The sequence below is a fragment of the Sarcophilus harrisii genome, chromosome 4 (assembly GCF_902635505.1).
Source record: "Sarcophilus harrisii chromosome 4, mSarHar1.11, whole genome shotgun sequence".
Classification (NCBI taxonomy): Eukaryota; Metazoa; Chordata; class Mammalia; order Dasyuromorphia; family Dasyuridae; genus Sarcophilus; species Sarcophilus harrisii.
This window is the reverse complement of record NC_045429.1, coordinates 60,174,517-60,192,882: the sequence shown is the minus strand read 5'-3', so window position 1 is coordinate 60,192,882 and position 18,366 is coordinate 60,174,517. Positions and strand designations below refer to the sequence as shown.

General features: G+C 39.6%; 2 protein-coding genes across 5 annotated transcripts in view; one reads left to right on the top strand and one right to left on the bottom strand.

The window, feature by feature from the left end:
- LOC100919517 overlaps positions 1–12,376 on the bottom strand; it is a 33,607-nt gene extending 21,231 nt beyond the window's left edge. For 2 of the 4 annotated variants that reach the window (XM_003767420.4, XM_031936897.1), the window contains exons 1-2: positions 7,864–7,999; positions 522–633 (exon numbers count right to left, since the gene is read on the bottom strand). In XM_003767420.4, the coding sequence (XP_003767468.2) occupies positions 522–541 (20 nt within the window). In that variant the 5' untranslated portion in view covers positions 542–633; positions 7,864–7,999. Of the gene's footprint in view, positions 1–521; positions 634–7,863; positions 8,000–9,423; positions 9,503–12,027 lie in introns of those variants that run through there. The other 2 variants (XM_031936896.1, XM_031936898.1) reach the window with 2 other exon arrangements.
- A 543-nt stretch (positions 12,377–12,919) lies between these two features.
- PIGC (phosphatidylinositol glycan anchor biosynthesis class C) lies at positions 12,920–18,028 on the top strand. Its single transcript, XM_012547665.3, has 2 exons — positions 12,920–13,062; positions 16,699–18,028. The coding sequence occupies exon 2, from the start codon at positions 16,852–16,854 to the stop codon at positions 17,728–17,730; it is 879 nt and encodes a 292-aa protein (XP_012403119.1). The 5' UTR covers positions 12,920–13,062; positions 16,699–16,851; the 3' UTR covers positions 17,731–18,028.
- Positions 18,029–18,366: the final 338 nt, after the last annotated feature.

The following is an 18,366-nucleotide window of genomic DNA, read 5'->3' as shown; positions in this document are numbered from 1 at the left end:
TCTAATTTTCTTACACCTTATACCCTACCAGTATTCTTCAGTTCAGTAACACTGGTCTCCTTTCTGTTCCATGAAGGAGACACTTCATCTCCATCTGCTGGCTTCCTTGGCTTTCCTCAAGTCCCAACTAAAATCCTATCTTCTACCCAGTTTTTCCCCCCTCTTCTTAATTTTAGTGCTTCCTCTGTTAATTATTTCTAATTTATCTTGCATGTAGTTTGTTTGTACTTATTTATTTACTGGTCTCCCACCATTTGATTATAAGCTCCTTGAGAGCAGGAACTGGCTTTTGCTTCTTTTTCTATTCCCAGTGTTTAACAAGCAGCTGACCACATGGTGGGTACTTAAATAAATGCTTATTGACTGACTGACTGAAATTCCTTTCATCTCCTGGAAGCTCCAAACATTTTACTGGTTTGAACAGCTAATGATTTTCGGGGAATTCTTAAGCAACCTTTTCCTCCCCTTGGCACTGTGCTATCCATATACCTTCGCTATTGGGGAAAGACGAGGGGCCTCACCTTCCATCTCCCTTTGACATCTCCTTAAGTACAGTTTGTTCAGGACTCCAGGAATAAGTCGTTCTCCCAGAGCTGGTGGCTCCTGCACCACCAGCCCTGACACTTCTCAATCCTGTTGTGATGGGGGAGGGAGGGGTAGTATGAAAGGTTTTATAATCTGGTGATTTGAAATTGATAGTTTTTTTTTTAAGCCAAATAGATTGTTGGTTTTATTAGGAGGTATAGTACACTAAAGAACTACATATTGTCCTTGTTCTTGTTTCACCCCTACTTTATTTTTTTAATTATGAATTTAAAAAATTCTAATCTCCTTGTTCAGGTTAGAATTGGCATTCTACAGAGACATCAGTATTATATGAAGTACCTTTAATAAAATAAAATTTTAAAAAATTATCTAACAATTCTCCTAATAATATTTAACAATCCCTAATTTTTTTTTTTAGTTCAATAAGTAATACCATTAAATTGCCAAAATAAAGGTTTTTCCCCCTTTTAAATTTTAGGAGATAGAGAACACTGGAAAGTTAGAGCTGGAAGGGTTGTTAGATCACTTAATTAATTTTTTTTTGGTAAATTAGGCAACTGAGTCTGATTCCAAACTTCCTTAAGTCTGGAATATTTTGGAAGTTGCCCCATGTGTAGTCATTCAGACATCTACTAATTGACCCATTAGGTAGGCTACTACCTCATCCCTGCAGCTACAGCTACATTCTCTCTCTCTCTCTCTCTCTCTCTCTCTCTCTCTCTCTCTCTCTCTCTCTCTCACACACACACACACACACACACACACACACACACACACACACACTGTCTATCTCTGTCTCTGTGTGTCTGTCTGTCTCTCACACACACATAGTCTCTCTCTGTCTCTGTGCATCTGTCTCTGTCTTTCTCTCTCTCACACATACACACATAGACACTGTCTCTGTCTCCGTGAGTCTGTGTCTGACTCTCTCTTCTTCAAAAATGGTCAAGTGTGAGGAAGGAGGCCCAAGTTATTGAATTTGCACTCTGGATAACATGTTTCTTGCAAGTGGATCTCCTTGCTTGAGAGTGAGGATGATCTTTCCATACTAAGAGTAAACAAGGCCTTGGAAATGATCCAATTTGTCTAATATCCCTAGTATCAAATATACCCTGAGGGCCAATAACCACTTAGAAGCTAGTCCAAAACTAGCCAATGTGTCAACACATTTTTAGATGGGGAAAATGGATACATGGTAGAAAGGCTTGGGCTTAAATGTTGTTTTTCTCCTTTCTGTATGTTTTTTTTTATTGTTACTGTATCATGTCTGATTTTTTTATGATCTCATTTGGGTTTTCTTAGCAAAGATACTAGAGTGAATTGCCATTTTCTTCTCCATTCATTTCTTAGGTGAGGAACTGAGGCAAACAGGGTGAAGTGACTAGTCCAGGGTCATACAGCTGGTAAATCTGAGGTCAAATTTGAACTCCTGTAGATCTTCCTGACTTCAGACACAGCACTCTATCCCCTGCCCCACCTAGCTGCCCAAAAGCTATGGAATCTTGACAAATCAATTTTTTTAGCCTTACCTTCCCTGTCCATAAAACAGGAAATTGTAAGGAAAGAAGTTTGTAAACCTTAAGATGTTATTATTAAATGAGATGATGCATGCAAAGTTCTTTGTAAATCATAAAGATGAAATATGTGAATGTTTCCTTTTATTATTATTACTCTTATTGTAGTTTTCTGGTCACTTCTGATAACTAAGAAGAATAAACTGAAAAATGAAGAATGTTTTAAGCTATAAACTTATTATGAACCCATTAATGTGGTGACAAGATATTGGATTTATAGTCAGAGCATCTGGATTTTCATCCTAATTGCTGCTCAGTACCTGGGACAAAAGATATCTTCTCTCAGGGTTCCTCATCTGCAAAATCTGGAGGTTAGACTAATGATCTCTAAAGCCCTCAAACTAGATTCTATGATCCCAAGTAAAAAATTCTGAGGAGTTAAGAGAGAAATCAAGTATTGGCAAATAGGTTGATCTATGAAAGAATTCGTATGGAGGGAGAAGAAAAGATGAAGATCCTAAACACTGAACACTCCTCTTCTTCAGGGCAGACTTGGACATTCTAGAGAGATGTCAGCATTATATGAAATACATTATACCTGGAATGGGAAGGACTCATTTGATGATCTGATCCAAAGAACTTTAAGGTTAAAAAATATAAAAGGAGGGAGAAAAAATGTCCAGATAAAACTGTGGATCTAGATACTGTAGAGGAAATAAAATCTGACAATAAAAGAATAATAGTGAAGAACATGGTCATTAATACATGAAAAAGTATTGAAAATTGTCAAGAGCAATACCTATGACCTGAGATGCTTGATGTACAGAGTATGGATAAAGAAAGAAATCTGAAATATTATGGCAAGGAGGGAAATTCAGCATCATAGGAATCACAAAAGACTGGGAAGGATGAACTAGAATATGATAAAGGAAGGCTATAACTATAGAACCATATATTTGAGAAAAGAAATAGTGAAATCACATTTTGAGTCAAGAAAAATTACACATATAGAAAACCATAAGAATAGAAACATGCAGAACTTTTGAGCGAGGATAAAAGGAGAAGGAATAGAAGTGATTCTATTATAAGAAAATAATATTGAACTTTCAGCCAGACATAGCCAATGTCTATTAATTTCCAGGCACAGATTGCAAGTGATGGAGTGTGAAATCCTGGGCTAGCTCCCTGAAGGCCTCAGAATCAGCCGGAGTTAGAATAAGTAAAAGTCCTTGGTCTTCAGTGGGAGAAGTGATGGGAATGGACAAAACTGCCACATGTTCTCCACCAACCTCCCTTCTCCTCCAAAGTGACTCTGGCTTATCTCACTTTACCCCCTAATCCCTCCTACGATTATCTCTATACACCAAAAGATCGAGCCAGCATGGAATAGTGAGAAGGGCCATTTTTCCAAGCATATGCTAATAGAGTTATTGTCCAATAGGTAATTAGCCTTAAGTGCTAGGTTGTCTGATTACAGTGTACTTATTCAGAGTTTCAGCCCTTTACAATGGAGGAAATCCTATTTGCTAAAAACAGAGCAAGTAGTAAATTCTTTAAAAAAACTTATGTGTGTGTGTGTATATATATATATATACATATATATACATATACATATATGTATGTATATATATATGCATGCATATATATTACCTAAATATGTTTTGTTAAATATTTTCCGATTTCATATAAATTTTTAAAAATTTATTTTAAAAATTTTGTATTTCAAATTCTCACTTTCCTTTTCATCTCTTCTCACCCCTTGAAAAGGTAAGCAATATATCGATTATGCATGTGTCACACAAAACAGATTTCCATATTAGCCATATTGTAAAAGAAAACATAAGCAAAAAAAAAAAAAATCTAAGAAAAATAAAAGTTTAAAAAAAGTTTTAATCTGTACTCAGAACTCAACAGTTCTCTCTCTGGTGATAAGTATTTTTTTATCATGTGATTGAAATTATTTTGGATCATTGTATTGATCAGAATAGCTAAGTTATTCACAATTGATTATCATTACAATATTGTTGTCACTGAGGACAATGATCTCTTGGTTCTGCTCATGTTACTTTGATAAGTGGGATGGTTTTAGAAAAGCCTAGAAAAACTTGCATGAATTGATGCTGAGTGAAGTTTAGAGAACCAAGAGATCATTGTATAGAGTAATAACAAGATTATGTGATCAACTGTGATGGACTTGGCTCTTTCAACAATGTGATGATCCAAAGCAATTCAAATAGCCTTGGGATGGAAAGTGCCATCTTCATCCAGAGAGAAAACTATGGAAATTGAATGTAGATCAAAGCATAGTATTTTCTCCTTTTTGTTGTTTTTGTCATTTACTTTTTTTTCCCCTTTCTCGTGATTTTTTCTCTTTTGATTTATTTTTCTTGCACAGCATGACAAATATTGAAATATGTTTAGAAGGTCTGACATGTTTAATCTATATCAGATTGCTTGATGAAATGAGGGGGGATTGGAGGAGGGAAGGAGAAAAATTTGGAGTACAAGGTTTTGCAAAGGGGAATGTTGAAAATTATCTTTGCATGTATTAGGAAAAATAAAACACTATTAAAAATAAAATAAAACAAAACTGATGAATTCTTGACTTGCCTTTTGGACAATATAATCTTTCAGAAGGTAGAAGAAATGACAATGGGACTTTTATGGATTTAATTAGAATTAACAAAGTGGAAGAGCATTAGTTGATGTAGTGATTAAAGAGAGGAATTCTGAGAGAAAATGAACATACATATTATTCTAGGTTTTATGATGATCTTTCTAATGCTCCTAATTACATATTGTTGTTTGACTCTACATAACTCCACTGTTCAAAGGCATTCTGTACTTCTTCCTGACTACTGAAAAAGTTCAAACTCCTTAGTCTGGCATCCAGACCACCAAATTTCAATCTATAATTTTAATCTGATATAGCATACTGTTTTCGCTAAAATGTTAAGCCTCATTTGTACATTGTTTGGGCAATTGTTTCTGTTCTGTCCTAAAACTCTGATGGTCTTTTCCTCCCAGACTGATATTTTTGTGAAGGCAAACTAGGAAGTCTTTTGCCTCCATTCTTACCTAATCTTTAATCACTGAATAGGTGTTGCCTCAGACAAACTAAGATCTGGAAAAAGACCTTAACTTAAAAAGGCCAAGGTCTATTACTGTATCCTGGGCTGTTTCCAATCATCCTGACCTATCTCTTACCACTGAACTCCAATGACTGCAGGAGAGACTGGGGCTGATGACTTTACACAGCCCTATCTCACTTAAATCCAGTTCACTTGCAAGTCAAGACATCACCTTCCTGATGTCAATGATCCTCTTGAGAAAGAAGGACAAACACAATACTCTATAGCTAAAATAGCTAATTAGCTGTTCCTTGATTATGCTGAGTGCTTTTGAATTCTGCCACTTTGACTGTGACATTCTCAACATTTAGAATGTCTTCCACTTGACTCAGCAATGGCTGAAATTCAATTTGCCCTTCAAGGGCAAATACCACACACCTTCTCACTATCTCTACCAAATCTTTCTAGATTGCTCCCAGCCAATAGTGACTTCTTTCTCAATTGAATTTATATTCCTTTCTGAATTGAACATTTTTACTATTATTATTTTTAGGCAATCAAATATGACTGTCCTCATATACTTTATTCAAAGGGTTTTACTCAGTTCCACAAGACAAAAGGTTAAAGGGGGATATATAACCCAGAAGAGCACTGAACCCATGTCACCCACCTCTTCCAAGGAGGCAGAGATGCTGCTATTCCTAGTTTACTTTTGGTTCCCGGATCTCTGTAAAGAGTCGAAAGAACTTTTGTGGCTCCTTTCTGTAATGTGTCTGCTTATTAATATGGTGCTGCTTCTTGTGCCTACCACATTGAATCCTAGAAATCTATGATGCTTCAATCTCAAAGAGATGTCCTAGGTGACTGCCTGTAGTTTCCTCTACAAATCTGTCTTTTTTTTTTTAGTAGTATTTATCTTTCTTTTCCACAGGACTTTATACAATTAAATTGTAAATAGCATATATGTATGTGCTTCTGGTGACCCTTGACAGGGAATCCTACATTATTGCTTGATTTCATGATATTAAAACCAAATTTTGCTGTTACAATTACTCAGGTGAACCACTGAGAGAAATCAATGTTGATTGATTCTTAGCATTTCTGTCAGCCTATAAAAACCATTATTGATAAATAAGTTATCAATGCACAGTATCTCACATTATTACCTGTACTAGATTGCAAAACTCCTTGAATGAAGGTCTATATTTTATTTATCTTTCTATTACTCCCAGCTCCATGTACACTGTATTGCACAAAGCAGAATTTAATAAATTTACTGGAATGAATAAAGGAATTAATGACATAAAAATGAAAGATAAATCTGGCTAAATTCTAGATTTTAGGAAGGCAGAACTAAAAAGTGTTCAGAGAAAGACTGGCATATGGCTAGATACTCTCTAAGAGAAAAGAGTTCAAGAGGAAAGGAAGAATATAAAAAAAGAGATGTTATAATCACAAATGATCCAAATAAACTAGACAAAGATAAAGACGGAATGAATATCTGATTTTTTCTAAAGACAAGAAACTGGGAAAGTTAACTTACTCAATGAAACAATCAGGATTCCTCAACAAACTAACTAGAATAATGATCCAAGTTGAAAAAAACCAAAATTTAATAAACATAAATAAGAATGTGAGTTAATAGGGCTTAGTGACTGAAGGGCCATAGTCACAGCAGTTAGGAAGACCAAGGTTCAAACTCCACCTCTAACACATATTAGCTCACTTCACTTCCAAATATTCTAGATAATTCTCTAATTCTCGATAATTCTCAGAAAGTTCCTGTTCTGTATACACGGAAGAAATTTCCTTGGTTAGAGTTCTCTATGCCAATTAAATCACAGATATGGATCAAAATTTTGAATTATTTTACTTGTCTTAAAAATATAAGCAAATAAAAACATCTCTATAAGTATAAAATAGCAGAGGCTAAATAAGAAAGTGCTATGTGAAAAAAAGATCTGGGGATTTTAATTGCCTGAAGATCAATATAAGTCAATAGTGTGATACAGTGGCCAAAATACACCAAACAAATTACAAACAAAAAACTTCATGTAATTTTGAACTATATTAATAGAAACATAATGCTCAAATGAAGAATGGTTATTAATTACTCTACACTTTTGGGGTATGGGTTCTGTTCCAGGTACTTAATAGCAAATAGGGGCTGAGTGGAAAGAATGTTGAATTTGGAGTCAGAAGCACACCTGCATTCAAATATGGCTTCAGAACTGGTACTAGTTGTGTGACCCTGTCAATTCACTTGACCTCTATTAGCCTCAAATTTCCTCTTATATAATTTATGATAATAATAACACCTATCTCATAAGACAAGATTAAATAAAATAATATATGGAAAGTGTGCTGCAAACCTTAAGGCTCCTTATCAAAGTAACAATCACTATGTTTTAAGAGGAATATTGACAAACTAGAATATATTCAGATAAAGACAACCAACATGGTAAATGAGGGACATTTAAAAGCATGTTAAAGAACTGGGATACTTAACCTTTAAGAAGAGAAAGATTGGGAAAAGAATGGGTGGGATGTGATAGTTATCCTCAAATATTCGAAGAGATATTATGTGTAATTAGATTGTAATGTGATTAGATTGATTCTATGAGGGAGAAATTCAAATTAATAGACAGCTACTTCAGGGAGGCAGATTTTTGCTTGATATAAAGAAAGTAATAGTAAAAGCAACCTGACAATGGAATGTTTTGGCTTCCTACCTCAGTGTGGCTAAGGCTGGCTCAGTATGGAGTGAGTTCCCAGTCTCTGGAGGCGTTCAGAGGCTAGACAATCATTTACTAGCGATATTTTAGAAGGGATTAGTGTATCTCCCTGGGGGTTTGTGACAGTTAAGTTCTCTTTCAATACTAGAATTCCGTTTCCTGGGATTCTATGACACCAGCGATATTGTCACAATACCATAAAGTGCCATGATATGATGGGGAAAGAATTCCTTAAGGGAGGGAGAGTTTCCTAACACTTTAGGGGCTTCCAAATATTTTGAGGGATATTGTAAAATTCTCCCTAAATATTCCAATCAAAAAGGAGATGTTTTCTTTAATTCAACAAAGAAGTATATTGCGAGACTTGGAGATGGGGTGGAGAGAAAAAGAATGAGGGGTAAAGAGGGAGGGAGGAAGAGAGGAAGAGAAGGAGGGAGGAAAGGAAAGAGGAAGAGAGAGAGAAAAGAAGAGAGCGAGAGACAGAGAGAGAGAGACAGAGACACAGAGAGACAGAGACAGAGTCATAAAATCAAGCATGTCAAAATCTAATAAATTTGGAAATCATGTTTCAAGACTTTTTATAGTGGAAAGCTTACAATGAAGTAACCAGGAAGAAGATCATGATGAAATGTGTTGGAGAGAGAAATTTGCTTTTGGGGACATGTGAGTGATAAAGATAGAAGGGGAGGTCAGCTGAGTTTCAGCTTCTCCAATTCATCCTCATATGGAGATCTGTCACCATTTCTGCCTCTTGTCTGAAAATCCTGGTCAATCAGTTTGTGTTCCCAGAGCAAAGAACCACTCAAGTTCATCTTAGCTTTACTCCCTGAGCATGTGCTTAGAGAATCAGAGGCCAAAGATTCTAGGTGAGCCTGAGGATCTAGAAACCTAGTCCATTTATGCTGGACAGAGCAACATTTCCAGCACAGAATAGTAAATGGGATTTTAGAACTGAGATCAAAGCATTCTGGCCCCCAAGATAAAAATTCCAGATTCTCAGGCTCCAAAACTTTCAACAATTTTTTGAAGTGTTTCCCAAGTTAATTTGGTTATGAAAACATTTAGGGTTCTGAAATATAATCACAGAATCCATAACATCCGGCCCAGGAAATGGCTTAAACTGGGGACAAGGTAGACCAAGGAATTTGGGGAGTAAAATAGAGGAAATTAAGCTTATTTCTATGCTGAAAAGTGTAATAAATAATTTTTATAATATACATTTTCATATTTAAAATGAATATATTTCATTTTATAAAATTAATTTTATATTTCAATTTTAATATTTAAAAAGTTATTTCATATTTTAGAAATAATATTAGCATTGAAGAGGTTCTCACTGAATTATTATTTATGATCAGCAGAATATCAGAGCCCTCCAGGAGAGTTTGGGCATCATTAATCTACTAGTTATTTCTATCCAATTTTTTTTTTTTTTTTTTGTCACTGGGCTAAATAAAAGCTGAGGAGGCTAGCTTGGTCATCTCTTGATCATTACAGCCTTGGAAGCTTCTTTGGATGACCTTAAAACTTCAACCTTTTAGTGGTTAAGTTTGTTACCTTTTTTGAAGAGCGATGAAAAAGGAATGACTTCCTTGTTAGAATTGTCATACTTTATGATGGGAACTTTAAAAGGAACCTGGAGAGGAAGAAGTGAGCCTGGTAAATTTTCAGAATTTGTTATACTGAATAATAACAATAGCTCCCACTCCTGATTTATTTTTAAGTTACAAAGTGATTTCTTCCCAACCATTTTGTGAGGTAGGTAATGAAAGATAAGAAACCGAGCCTAGGAGAGACTGAGTGCTAGGGCCACTTCCTAAAGAGGCTGAAAATGGATCTCAGAGCTCTCTGACCTCCAACACAAGTGTTCTGTGTCACTGGTCCTTCTCTTCCCATTACTCAGTAAACTCTATTAAACCCCTCTGTCCCTAGGATCAAATCCAAACCCTCTGTTTCGCGTTCAAAGGCCTTCATAATCAGCCCTCCCAACCCTACCCACTACCTTTCTTACACCTTACTCCTCACTGGTACTCAGTGACACTGACCTCCTGGCCGTTCCATGCCCTCCATGCCCCCTCCTTCTTCATCTCTTCTTTTGACTTCCATTGCTTCTTTAAAAGTCTCAACTAAACTCTCATACTCCATAGGCAGGCTCTCCCACCCCCTCTTAATTCGAATACCTTCTCTTTGTTAAGTTTTTTTTCATCATGCATATACATGTTTGTACATATCTGTTTGCTTGTTGTCTCCCTCATTAGATTATGATCTCCTTTTGCCTCTTTTTTTATCCTTAGGACTTAGTATACTGCCTGGGACTTAGAAGGTGCTTTGTAAAAGTTTGCTGATTTGCAAATCTAATATTTGCAAAGTCTAATATTAGACTAAAATCATAACTCTAATCAAGATAACTCTATTAGAGCTGACTCTAATTTATAAGAAACCAAGCCATTCTCCAATTGATAAATGGTCAAAGGATATGAACAGACAATTTTCAGATGATGAAATTAAAATCATTACCACTCATATGAAAGAGTTTTCCAAATCATTATTAATCAGAGAAATGCAAATCAAGACAACTCTGAGATACCACTACACACCTGTCAGATTGGCTAAGATGACAGGAAAAAATAATGATGATTGTTGGAGGGGATGTGGGAAAACTGGGACACTGATACATTGTTGGTGGAGCTGTGAATGAATCCAACCATTCTGGAGAGCAATGTGGAATTATGCCCAAAAAGTTATCAAACTGTGCATACCCTTTGATCCAGCAGTGTTTCTACTGGGTTTATACCCCAAAGAGATACTAAAAAAGGGAAAGGGACCTGTATGTGCCAAAATGTTTGTGGCAGCCCTGTTTGTCGTGGCTAGAAGCTGGAAACTGAGTGGCTGCCTATCAATTGGAGAATGGTTGGGTAAATTGTGGTATATGAATGTTATGGAATATTATTGTTCTGTAAGAAATGACCAGCAAGATGAATACAGAGAAGTTTGGAGAGAATTACATAAACTGATGCTAAGTGAAATGAGCAGAACCAGGAGATCATTATATACGACAACAAAGATACTGTATGAAGATGTATTCTGATGGACGTGGATTTCTTTGACAAAGAGACCTAATTCAGTTTCAATTGATCAATGATGGACAGAAGCAGCTACACCCAAAGAAAAAAAACACTGGGAAATGAATGTAAACTGTTTGCATTTTTGTTTTTCTTCCCGGGTTATTTTTACTTTCTGAATCCAATTCTCCCTGTGCAACAAGAAAACTGTTTGGATCTGCACACATGCATTGTATCTAGGATATACTAGGACATATTCAACATATATAGGACTGCTTGCCATCTAGGGGAGGGGGTGGAGGGTGGGAGGGAAAAATCGGAACAGAAGTGAGTGCAAGGGATAATGTTGTAAAAAAAATTACCCTGGCATGGATTCTGCCAATAAAAAGTTACTATATAAAAAAAAAAAGATAACTCTATTATATTGTAATCACCAAAAAAAAGTGGCCTTGATCTCAAGTAAGTTATTTACCACCTCTGGCCTCAGTTTCCTTACCTGTAAAAGGAGAAAGTTAGACTATATGACATGTAAGATACCTATTTCCTCTTAGTTTCCAAATCTTGGCCACTATATTTTCATACAAATAGAATATATAGTTTTATATATATATATCTATATTCCTTTTCCTTGCATTTATTGGGTATATGGATCTAGTAGTGCTATCATTGGATCAAAAAGCACGCACAGTTTAGTAGCTTTGGGGGCACAATTCCAAACTACTTTCCAGAAAGATTAGACTAATTCACAGCTGCACCAACAGTCCATTAATGTATCTGTTTTCCCACAGCTCATCCAACATTTACCATTTCCTTTTATTTGGGGTCAACTTTGACAATTTGATTGCTTAATTTCCTTTTTTCTATTAGTGACAGTATTTTTTTCATGTGGCTATTGATTGAGAGTTTAGATGTCTACGTCTGAAAACTGCCCATTTGTATATCCCTGTGATTGTTTATTAATTGGGGAATAAGTTCCATTTCTAAAGTCCCTCCCAGGCTTAATATTTTACCATATACACAGTCTTCACAATATAGTATTAAGGATCAGATGTCAAAATTCATGGAAAATGCTTTGCAAACCTCATAACTTCATCCATACCTTTATAAATGATTACGAGCAGGACTCCAATCTCAGTGCCTGGTTTCCGATGCCCTTCCTGATTTAGTAAGAAGTAGGTCTAGAATCCATTATTGTCTATATGGGACGGCAGTTTGGTACAGGGGAAGGTAGCAGACCAAGGTTCAAATGGTTCCATTACTTGCTGCAAGTGTGACTTTAGGCTAGGGGACCTTAAACGATTTTCTTTTCGTTTTCGTTATTTTACAACAGTATTTGAATGTTTTGTTTTGTTAAATTTTGTTAAATACTTGAAAACGTTCTCAGCAGAGACCCCCGAAGAGAGGTCCGTGGCAAATCTTAAGCCAAATCTCCCTCCTCACCTGATTCCTGCCTTCTAGGCTCGGCTGAAACCCCTCCCCCCCCTCCTCCCCTCCCCCCCCTCCCCGATCAACAGAAAACCTTTCCCCGTCTGCTTTTCAGTGCTGGCGTCTTTCCTCTGACGTCACTTTTCATTGATAATTTGCACGTACGTGGAGTGGATACTACAGGGACCCACACTACTCGTGCGTGTCACAGGCACCACACACGTGCGCGCCACGGACGCTGCAGCTGCACACGCACACACCTCCTGTTTATGTCTTTTGTTCCCAACTTCTGGGTACCGTTTTAAGGAATTAAAGCTCATGAATATGCACGCGTTTACACTTTGATATAAACATGCATCCACCGGCTTATTTAATCGGCAAGGCTTCGAGCTGCTCTGAGAAGGCTGGGGGAGCTCGTACGTACGCAGGGGATACCGGTCCCAGACTGCGCGGCGTTTCCCGGTTAGAATGCGAGCTCCCCCAAGGCACGGGTGAGGGTCGCGCACGTTGGCCCGGGGATCCGCATGCAGTCGGGCCTGCCTTCTTCGCTTCTTCCACTAGATGGCTCCAAAAGGTAGCATCTCCGCCGCGGAGCGGGAGGAGGCCCGGTCTGCGGCTGCGCAGTCAGCGCTCGGGCCGTTCCGGGAAGGAGTAGGGAGGACGTGGCTTTGGCTCTGACCAAGGGGAGGAGCCTCTGCCGAGCCCACAGGTAGGGGGTGGGGTGGGTGTCCCCGCAAGCCCCTTTCCTTCCGAGTCCGAGGAGGGGATCGGGAGACTGGGCGGGTGGGAGTCTAATATTTCGGAAGGCGTGAAAGTGGGGGGAGGGGGAGGGGGAGGGACGAGCTTCCTCCTTCCCAGGGTGGTGACATCAGGACCGGGCTGAGGCCGGGGACCCACGCTTTCTTCCTTTGGCCGTTTAGTTTAATCTGTTTCTTTTTTAGTGTCTAGGAAATTGAGGCTGGGGGGTACCCCTACTGAAGCGGGATTTGAACCCATGACATCTTAAAGAGCCTGTGTTCTTCCGAGACTCGGCTCCAATGAGCAGGAGGCCTCTCCCTCTTTCCAGTGACGCCATGGACCCCTCCAGTTCTGCTCGTTGGGGAGGCGGGGGCGGGGCTCTCTTGCCCGGGTGCCTCTTCTGCCCTGCGCCACACTGCCCCCTGGAGTCACTTCCTCGCAGTCGCACTTCCCCCTCCCTCCCCCTTTGGGGCTTACATATCAGTACTGTGTCCCTGTCTCCTTTTGACTGAGGAGGTTTCCTGGGTCTGGGTGATTGCTTACGGTGTGTGCAGAGACTGGCGGGCTGGCGAGTGAGACAGGCTGGGGGCTTCCTTACTATGCTAGAGCATTCGCCGGAGTGGCGGGCGTCCCGAAGACGCATCTCTGATATACACAAGGAGTGCCGGTCTCGCCTTGGATTGCTGGATCTTAAAAAATGCTCCTCTCACTCCTGTCTCCTGTTCAAGGATCTCCCATGGGTTCCAGAGCCATCTCCAGCCAGCCTGGTCCCAAAGGGCTCCGCGGGGGAAAATGAGGGCAGGGTCCAGCCGCTTCATCCCAGTGCTCATGCACGTCCTGGCCTCCCTTCCTCCCCCCCACTTGCTCCTCTCTGAGAACCGCAGCAGCATTTATTTGATTTGTCTCAAATTTTTTTTTTTTTAATTTTATTCATTGTACATTCACAGACCAAAGTTCTGCGGTTTAGGTAGGGTAGGGTTGGTGTGATTGTTTATTACACTCAGCATCCTCTAGTGCTGATTTGTGGTCAGTCCTGAAGGCTTTTGGCAGTATATAGAATGCCTGGCCTGGAGCAGGGAAGCTTTCTAACCGCAGACACTGACCAACTGCGTGGGCCGGGCAAGTCACTTAACTGTTTGCCTCAGTTTCCTCATCCGTAAAATGAGCTGCAGAAGGAAATGACAGACCGCACTAGTATTGCTGCCGAGAAAAACCCAAATGGCGGCAAGTTGGACACAACTAAGTAACAAATGACTCCGAATACCCTCCTTAATGTTAAAGTTTATTTTTGTAAACTCCTGATCTTGTTACTACCTTAAGGATTTGGGGATTGTAGATTTAGAACAGGAAGTTATTTTACAGCTAGGGATATACTGGTTAATGTTTAATAACTGACTCTCAAAAAATAAAAAATATGTATCGCATACTTTTAAATTTAATCCGCATTATTAATCTTATCTCCATTAGTTTCTAAAATCTAGTCTAAGTACAAAACAGATCAAGTTATGATTTGTAATGTTTCCAAGTTTCCGAGCTGTGCTAAAAATGTAACAGTCAGCTCTCCCAGGCCTGAGTGAGTTGGCTCCATGCTTTCTTTGAAGTCTTGCAGTTGGCATGTTATAGATGAGAAAACTTGTCCATATTCACATATATGACAAAGCTGGATTCATACCCAGGCCTCTGACTCTCAAGGCTAAGGTTTTGTTTTCAGCCTTAAGTCTCCTCCCTACTAAATTGTTCAAATTAGAGTGGTATGTAGTTCCCAGGGGGAGAGCAGGTTCTGGTGGCATTTACCTTTTTAGTCTAGGGAGCAGAATCTACCAGAACAGTGAACACTTCAGCTGAGGTCAGATGATAAATTCATGAGGTCATAGGATCTTAGAAATCCAATAGAGCTTGGAAGTCACTCAGCCTAATTAGTCTATAATATAGAAGAAGAAACTGAATGGTTACTAGATACCTCAATACAATCTGAAAGGTTATTATACCTAGTTATAAGCAGAGGTGAGACCAGAACCAAGACCTCATTTTCAGGCCAACTTAACTGTCCTAATTAGGGCAGTTCTGCTATAGTGGTATATAGTAGTGCTGACTAAGTACGGAACACTGGGTAATGATGCCCCCTTCTTTGCCATTGTATGGTAGTCCTGAGTCCCTGCTACAGCATAAAGAAATCTGCCTGCCGGTCTCTGGTTTGCTGCCATCAACGATATCAAAGAATCTGCCTCCAACAGAGGGGATACATATTTCCCAGGTTATGAGCAGTTAGCAATTTTAAGGTGTCATTCCAATTTGGATATGAAACTCTGGACAAATTTTAGATCCTTAGTGTCTCCATCTGTTAAATGGGACTAATGCATCTTTATAGGAGTCTGCAGATATAAAAAGGTCATAGCTGTTTAAACAGCAAAAGGGGGAGGGGGATGAAGGGCTCAGTTGATAGAATATTTGACTCTGTTCTGAGCAAAATGTCTTAACTCTGCATATCTTAAGATCCTTATCAAAATTTGGTTTCTTTCCTAGCACCTAACATACAGTAAGTGAGGAGGAATTAATATTAGTTTAAAAGGAAAAGGACCTAGGGAAAAGCAATAATGGTAATTTATTTAGCAAGGAATTTTTTTTTTTTTTTTTTTTTAGCTATGGTTTGTATTCCTGCAGTTTCCTAGTGTCTGTCACACTTATTTGGGGTCCTATAATGTTCCATGTGGCTTAGAGCAGGGTGTCAAACTCAAATAGAAACCTCTACTGACTTAGAAAACCACAAATTAACATTATTATATGGTGTTTTATTTATTTTGTTAAACATTTCCTAATTCCATTTTAATCTGGTTGGGAGGTTTGGCAGCTTGAGTGGGCTGGGCCCTGAGCTCCAGTCTTGGTGCAGAGCAGTTTGACTCTGTGGGTCTTGTATATTAGGATCATAGATTTAGAGCTGGAAAGGACTTCAGAGGTCAATCAGTTCAATCTCCTCATACTGGATGGGAGAACAATATCAAAGCAATGAAATCACATGCCTCAAGTCACACAGATCTTAGGGGACTGAGATGGGAGTCACATTCAGGTCCAGTGATTCCAAGTCACAGGAAATAATATTTGTAAAAAGCTTGGCCCAGTGACTGGCACAGGGTAGGCACTTAATAAATGTTCCCTCCCACTTTCTCCTCATTGTACCAACATCATTCTACTATCCTTAGAGATAGGCATCTTGCCATTCAAAGTACTGTAGTTAGAAAAAAGATGTATTTGTGAAGTTTTTGAAGTTGTCTGTCATCACACCTACCTCATTTTAATATTTATAGTCTAAATAGATTTGATTGGGGATGTTTAATTCTTTCTTGGTTGATCTACAAGGAATTCATTTCCAAAGATTAACTGATATTCTCTCTCTCTTTCTCCCCCTCCATTCCCTCTGTCTTTCTCCCTTCCTCCATTTTCTCCCTCCAACTTCTTTTCTCTCTCCCTCTTCTCTGTCATCTCTCTCTCTCTGTCTCTCTTTCTCATTCCCTCTCTCCATCTCCATCTTTCTCCTTCTCCCTCCCTGCCTCTTTTCTACTCTCCCTCCCTCCTGGAATTTGGTCGACCTTGTTCATCTAATGGACCATAGAAATTGACTGGAAAATCATCTGGTGCAGAAGAGTATGGAGAATCCAGAGAGGGCCCATCTTCCATCCTCCTGAAGAGCCAGCCCCACCAGGGCTTATGGGTGAGAGTTAAATCCAGTCTGTGCTCGGATGATAAGGGCCTGTGTTCACAACCAATGGCCAACGCCAGAGTCGTGAGGTGGCAGAAGGTGCTGTATGAGCGGCAGCCTTTCCCTGATAACTACGTGGACCGGCGGTTCCTGGAAGAGCTGCGCAAAAACATCTCCACCCGCAAATACCAGTATTGGTCTGTGGTCTTTGAGTCCGGGGTGGTGATCCAGCAGCTGTGCAGTGTCTGTGTCTTTGTGGTCATCTGGTGGTATATGGATGAGGGTCTTTTAGCGCCCCAGTGGCTCTTTGGAACCGGCTTGGCTTCCTCCTTGATTGGTTACGTGTTGTTTGACCTCATTGATGGCGGCGCTGGGCGGAAGAAGAGTGGGCGCACGAGGTGGGCCGACCTGAAGAGTGCCCTGCTCTTTATTACATTCACCTATGGCTTCTCCCCAGTGTTGAAGACGCTGACGGAATCCGTCAGCACTGACACCATCTATGCTATGTCCGTTTTCATGCTCTTGGGGCATCTTATCTTCTTTGACTATGGGGCCAATGCTGCGATTGTATCTAGCACCCTCTCCCTCAACATGGCCATCTTTGCCTCTGTCTGCCTGGCCTCCCGCCTGCCTCGATCCCTCCATGCCTTCATTATGGTGACATTCGCCATCCAGATCTTTGCCCTGTGGCCGATGCTACAGAAGAAACTGAAGGCCTGCACCCCATGCAGCTATGTGGGGGTCACGCTGCTCTTTGCTTTCTCTGCCCTGGCAGGGCTGTTGACCATTAGTGGTGTAGGGGCTATACTCTTTGCCCTGCTACTAGTTTCCATTTCTTGTCTCTGTCCTTATTATCTCATCCGCTTGCAGCTTTTCAAAGAAAACATTCATGGACCTTGGGATGAAGCTGAAATCAAGGAAGACCTGTCGAGGTTCCTCACCTAGCTTGGGGCGGGTGGAGAGTTCCCACATTCTGGTACTAAAGACTGAAAGACCAGATCCCACCCCTCAAAAAAAAAAAAAAGCAGCCATAAGAGGAAGAAGGTTTCTCAAAAGCATCAGGTAGGGGAGATGTCTGAAAGAACAGCATTAGAAGAATGAAGTAATGTTGGTTGCTGATGATTTACACTTCTCCATCTTGCAGAGTGGACTGTAATCTTCAGAGGTCTGGCAATGATACTGACACTGGATTTGAGATTTGTTGTGGCCAATGGCGTGGTGTAGTCTTGTATTAAAAACTGAAGCTTAAAGTCTGAGTTCTTTCATTTGACTTTCCTCTAAGGGGGAGCAAGGGAATAAGCATTTATTAAGTGCCTTGTAGTGCCATACATGTGCTAAGCTTATAATTAAGTCATTTGATCATCACAACAACCCTGGGAGGTGGGTGCTATTAAGGAAACTGAGGTAGGCAGCAGTTAAATACCTTGCATGGGGTCACACAGTAAGTGTCAAGAGTTGGATTTGAACTTGGATCTTATTGACTCCCAGTGCTCTAATGGCTCCACCTAGCTACAAGGACATAGAATATGGACAAAGCTTACTCATCCAGACTTTTTAGCATGGGTCATGATTGCCTATTGA

Bases quoted from the DNA above. Each gene is read 5' to 3' on its own strand.
- PIGC (XM_012547665.3), top strand. From the start codon at position 16,852: ATGGCCAACGCCAGAGTCGTGAGGTGGCAGAAGGTGCTGTATGAGCGG.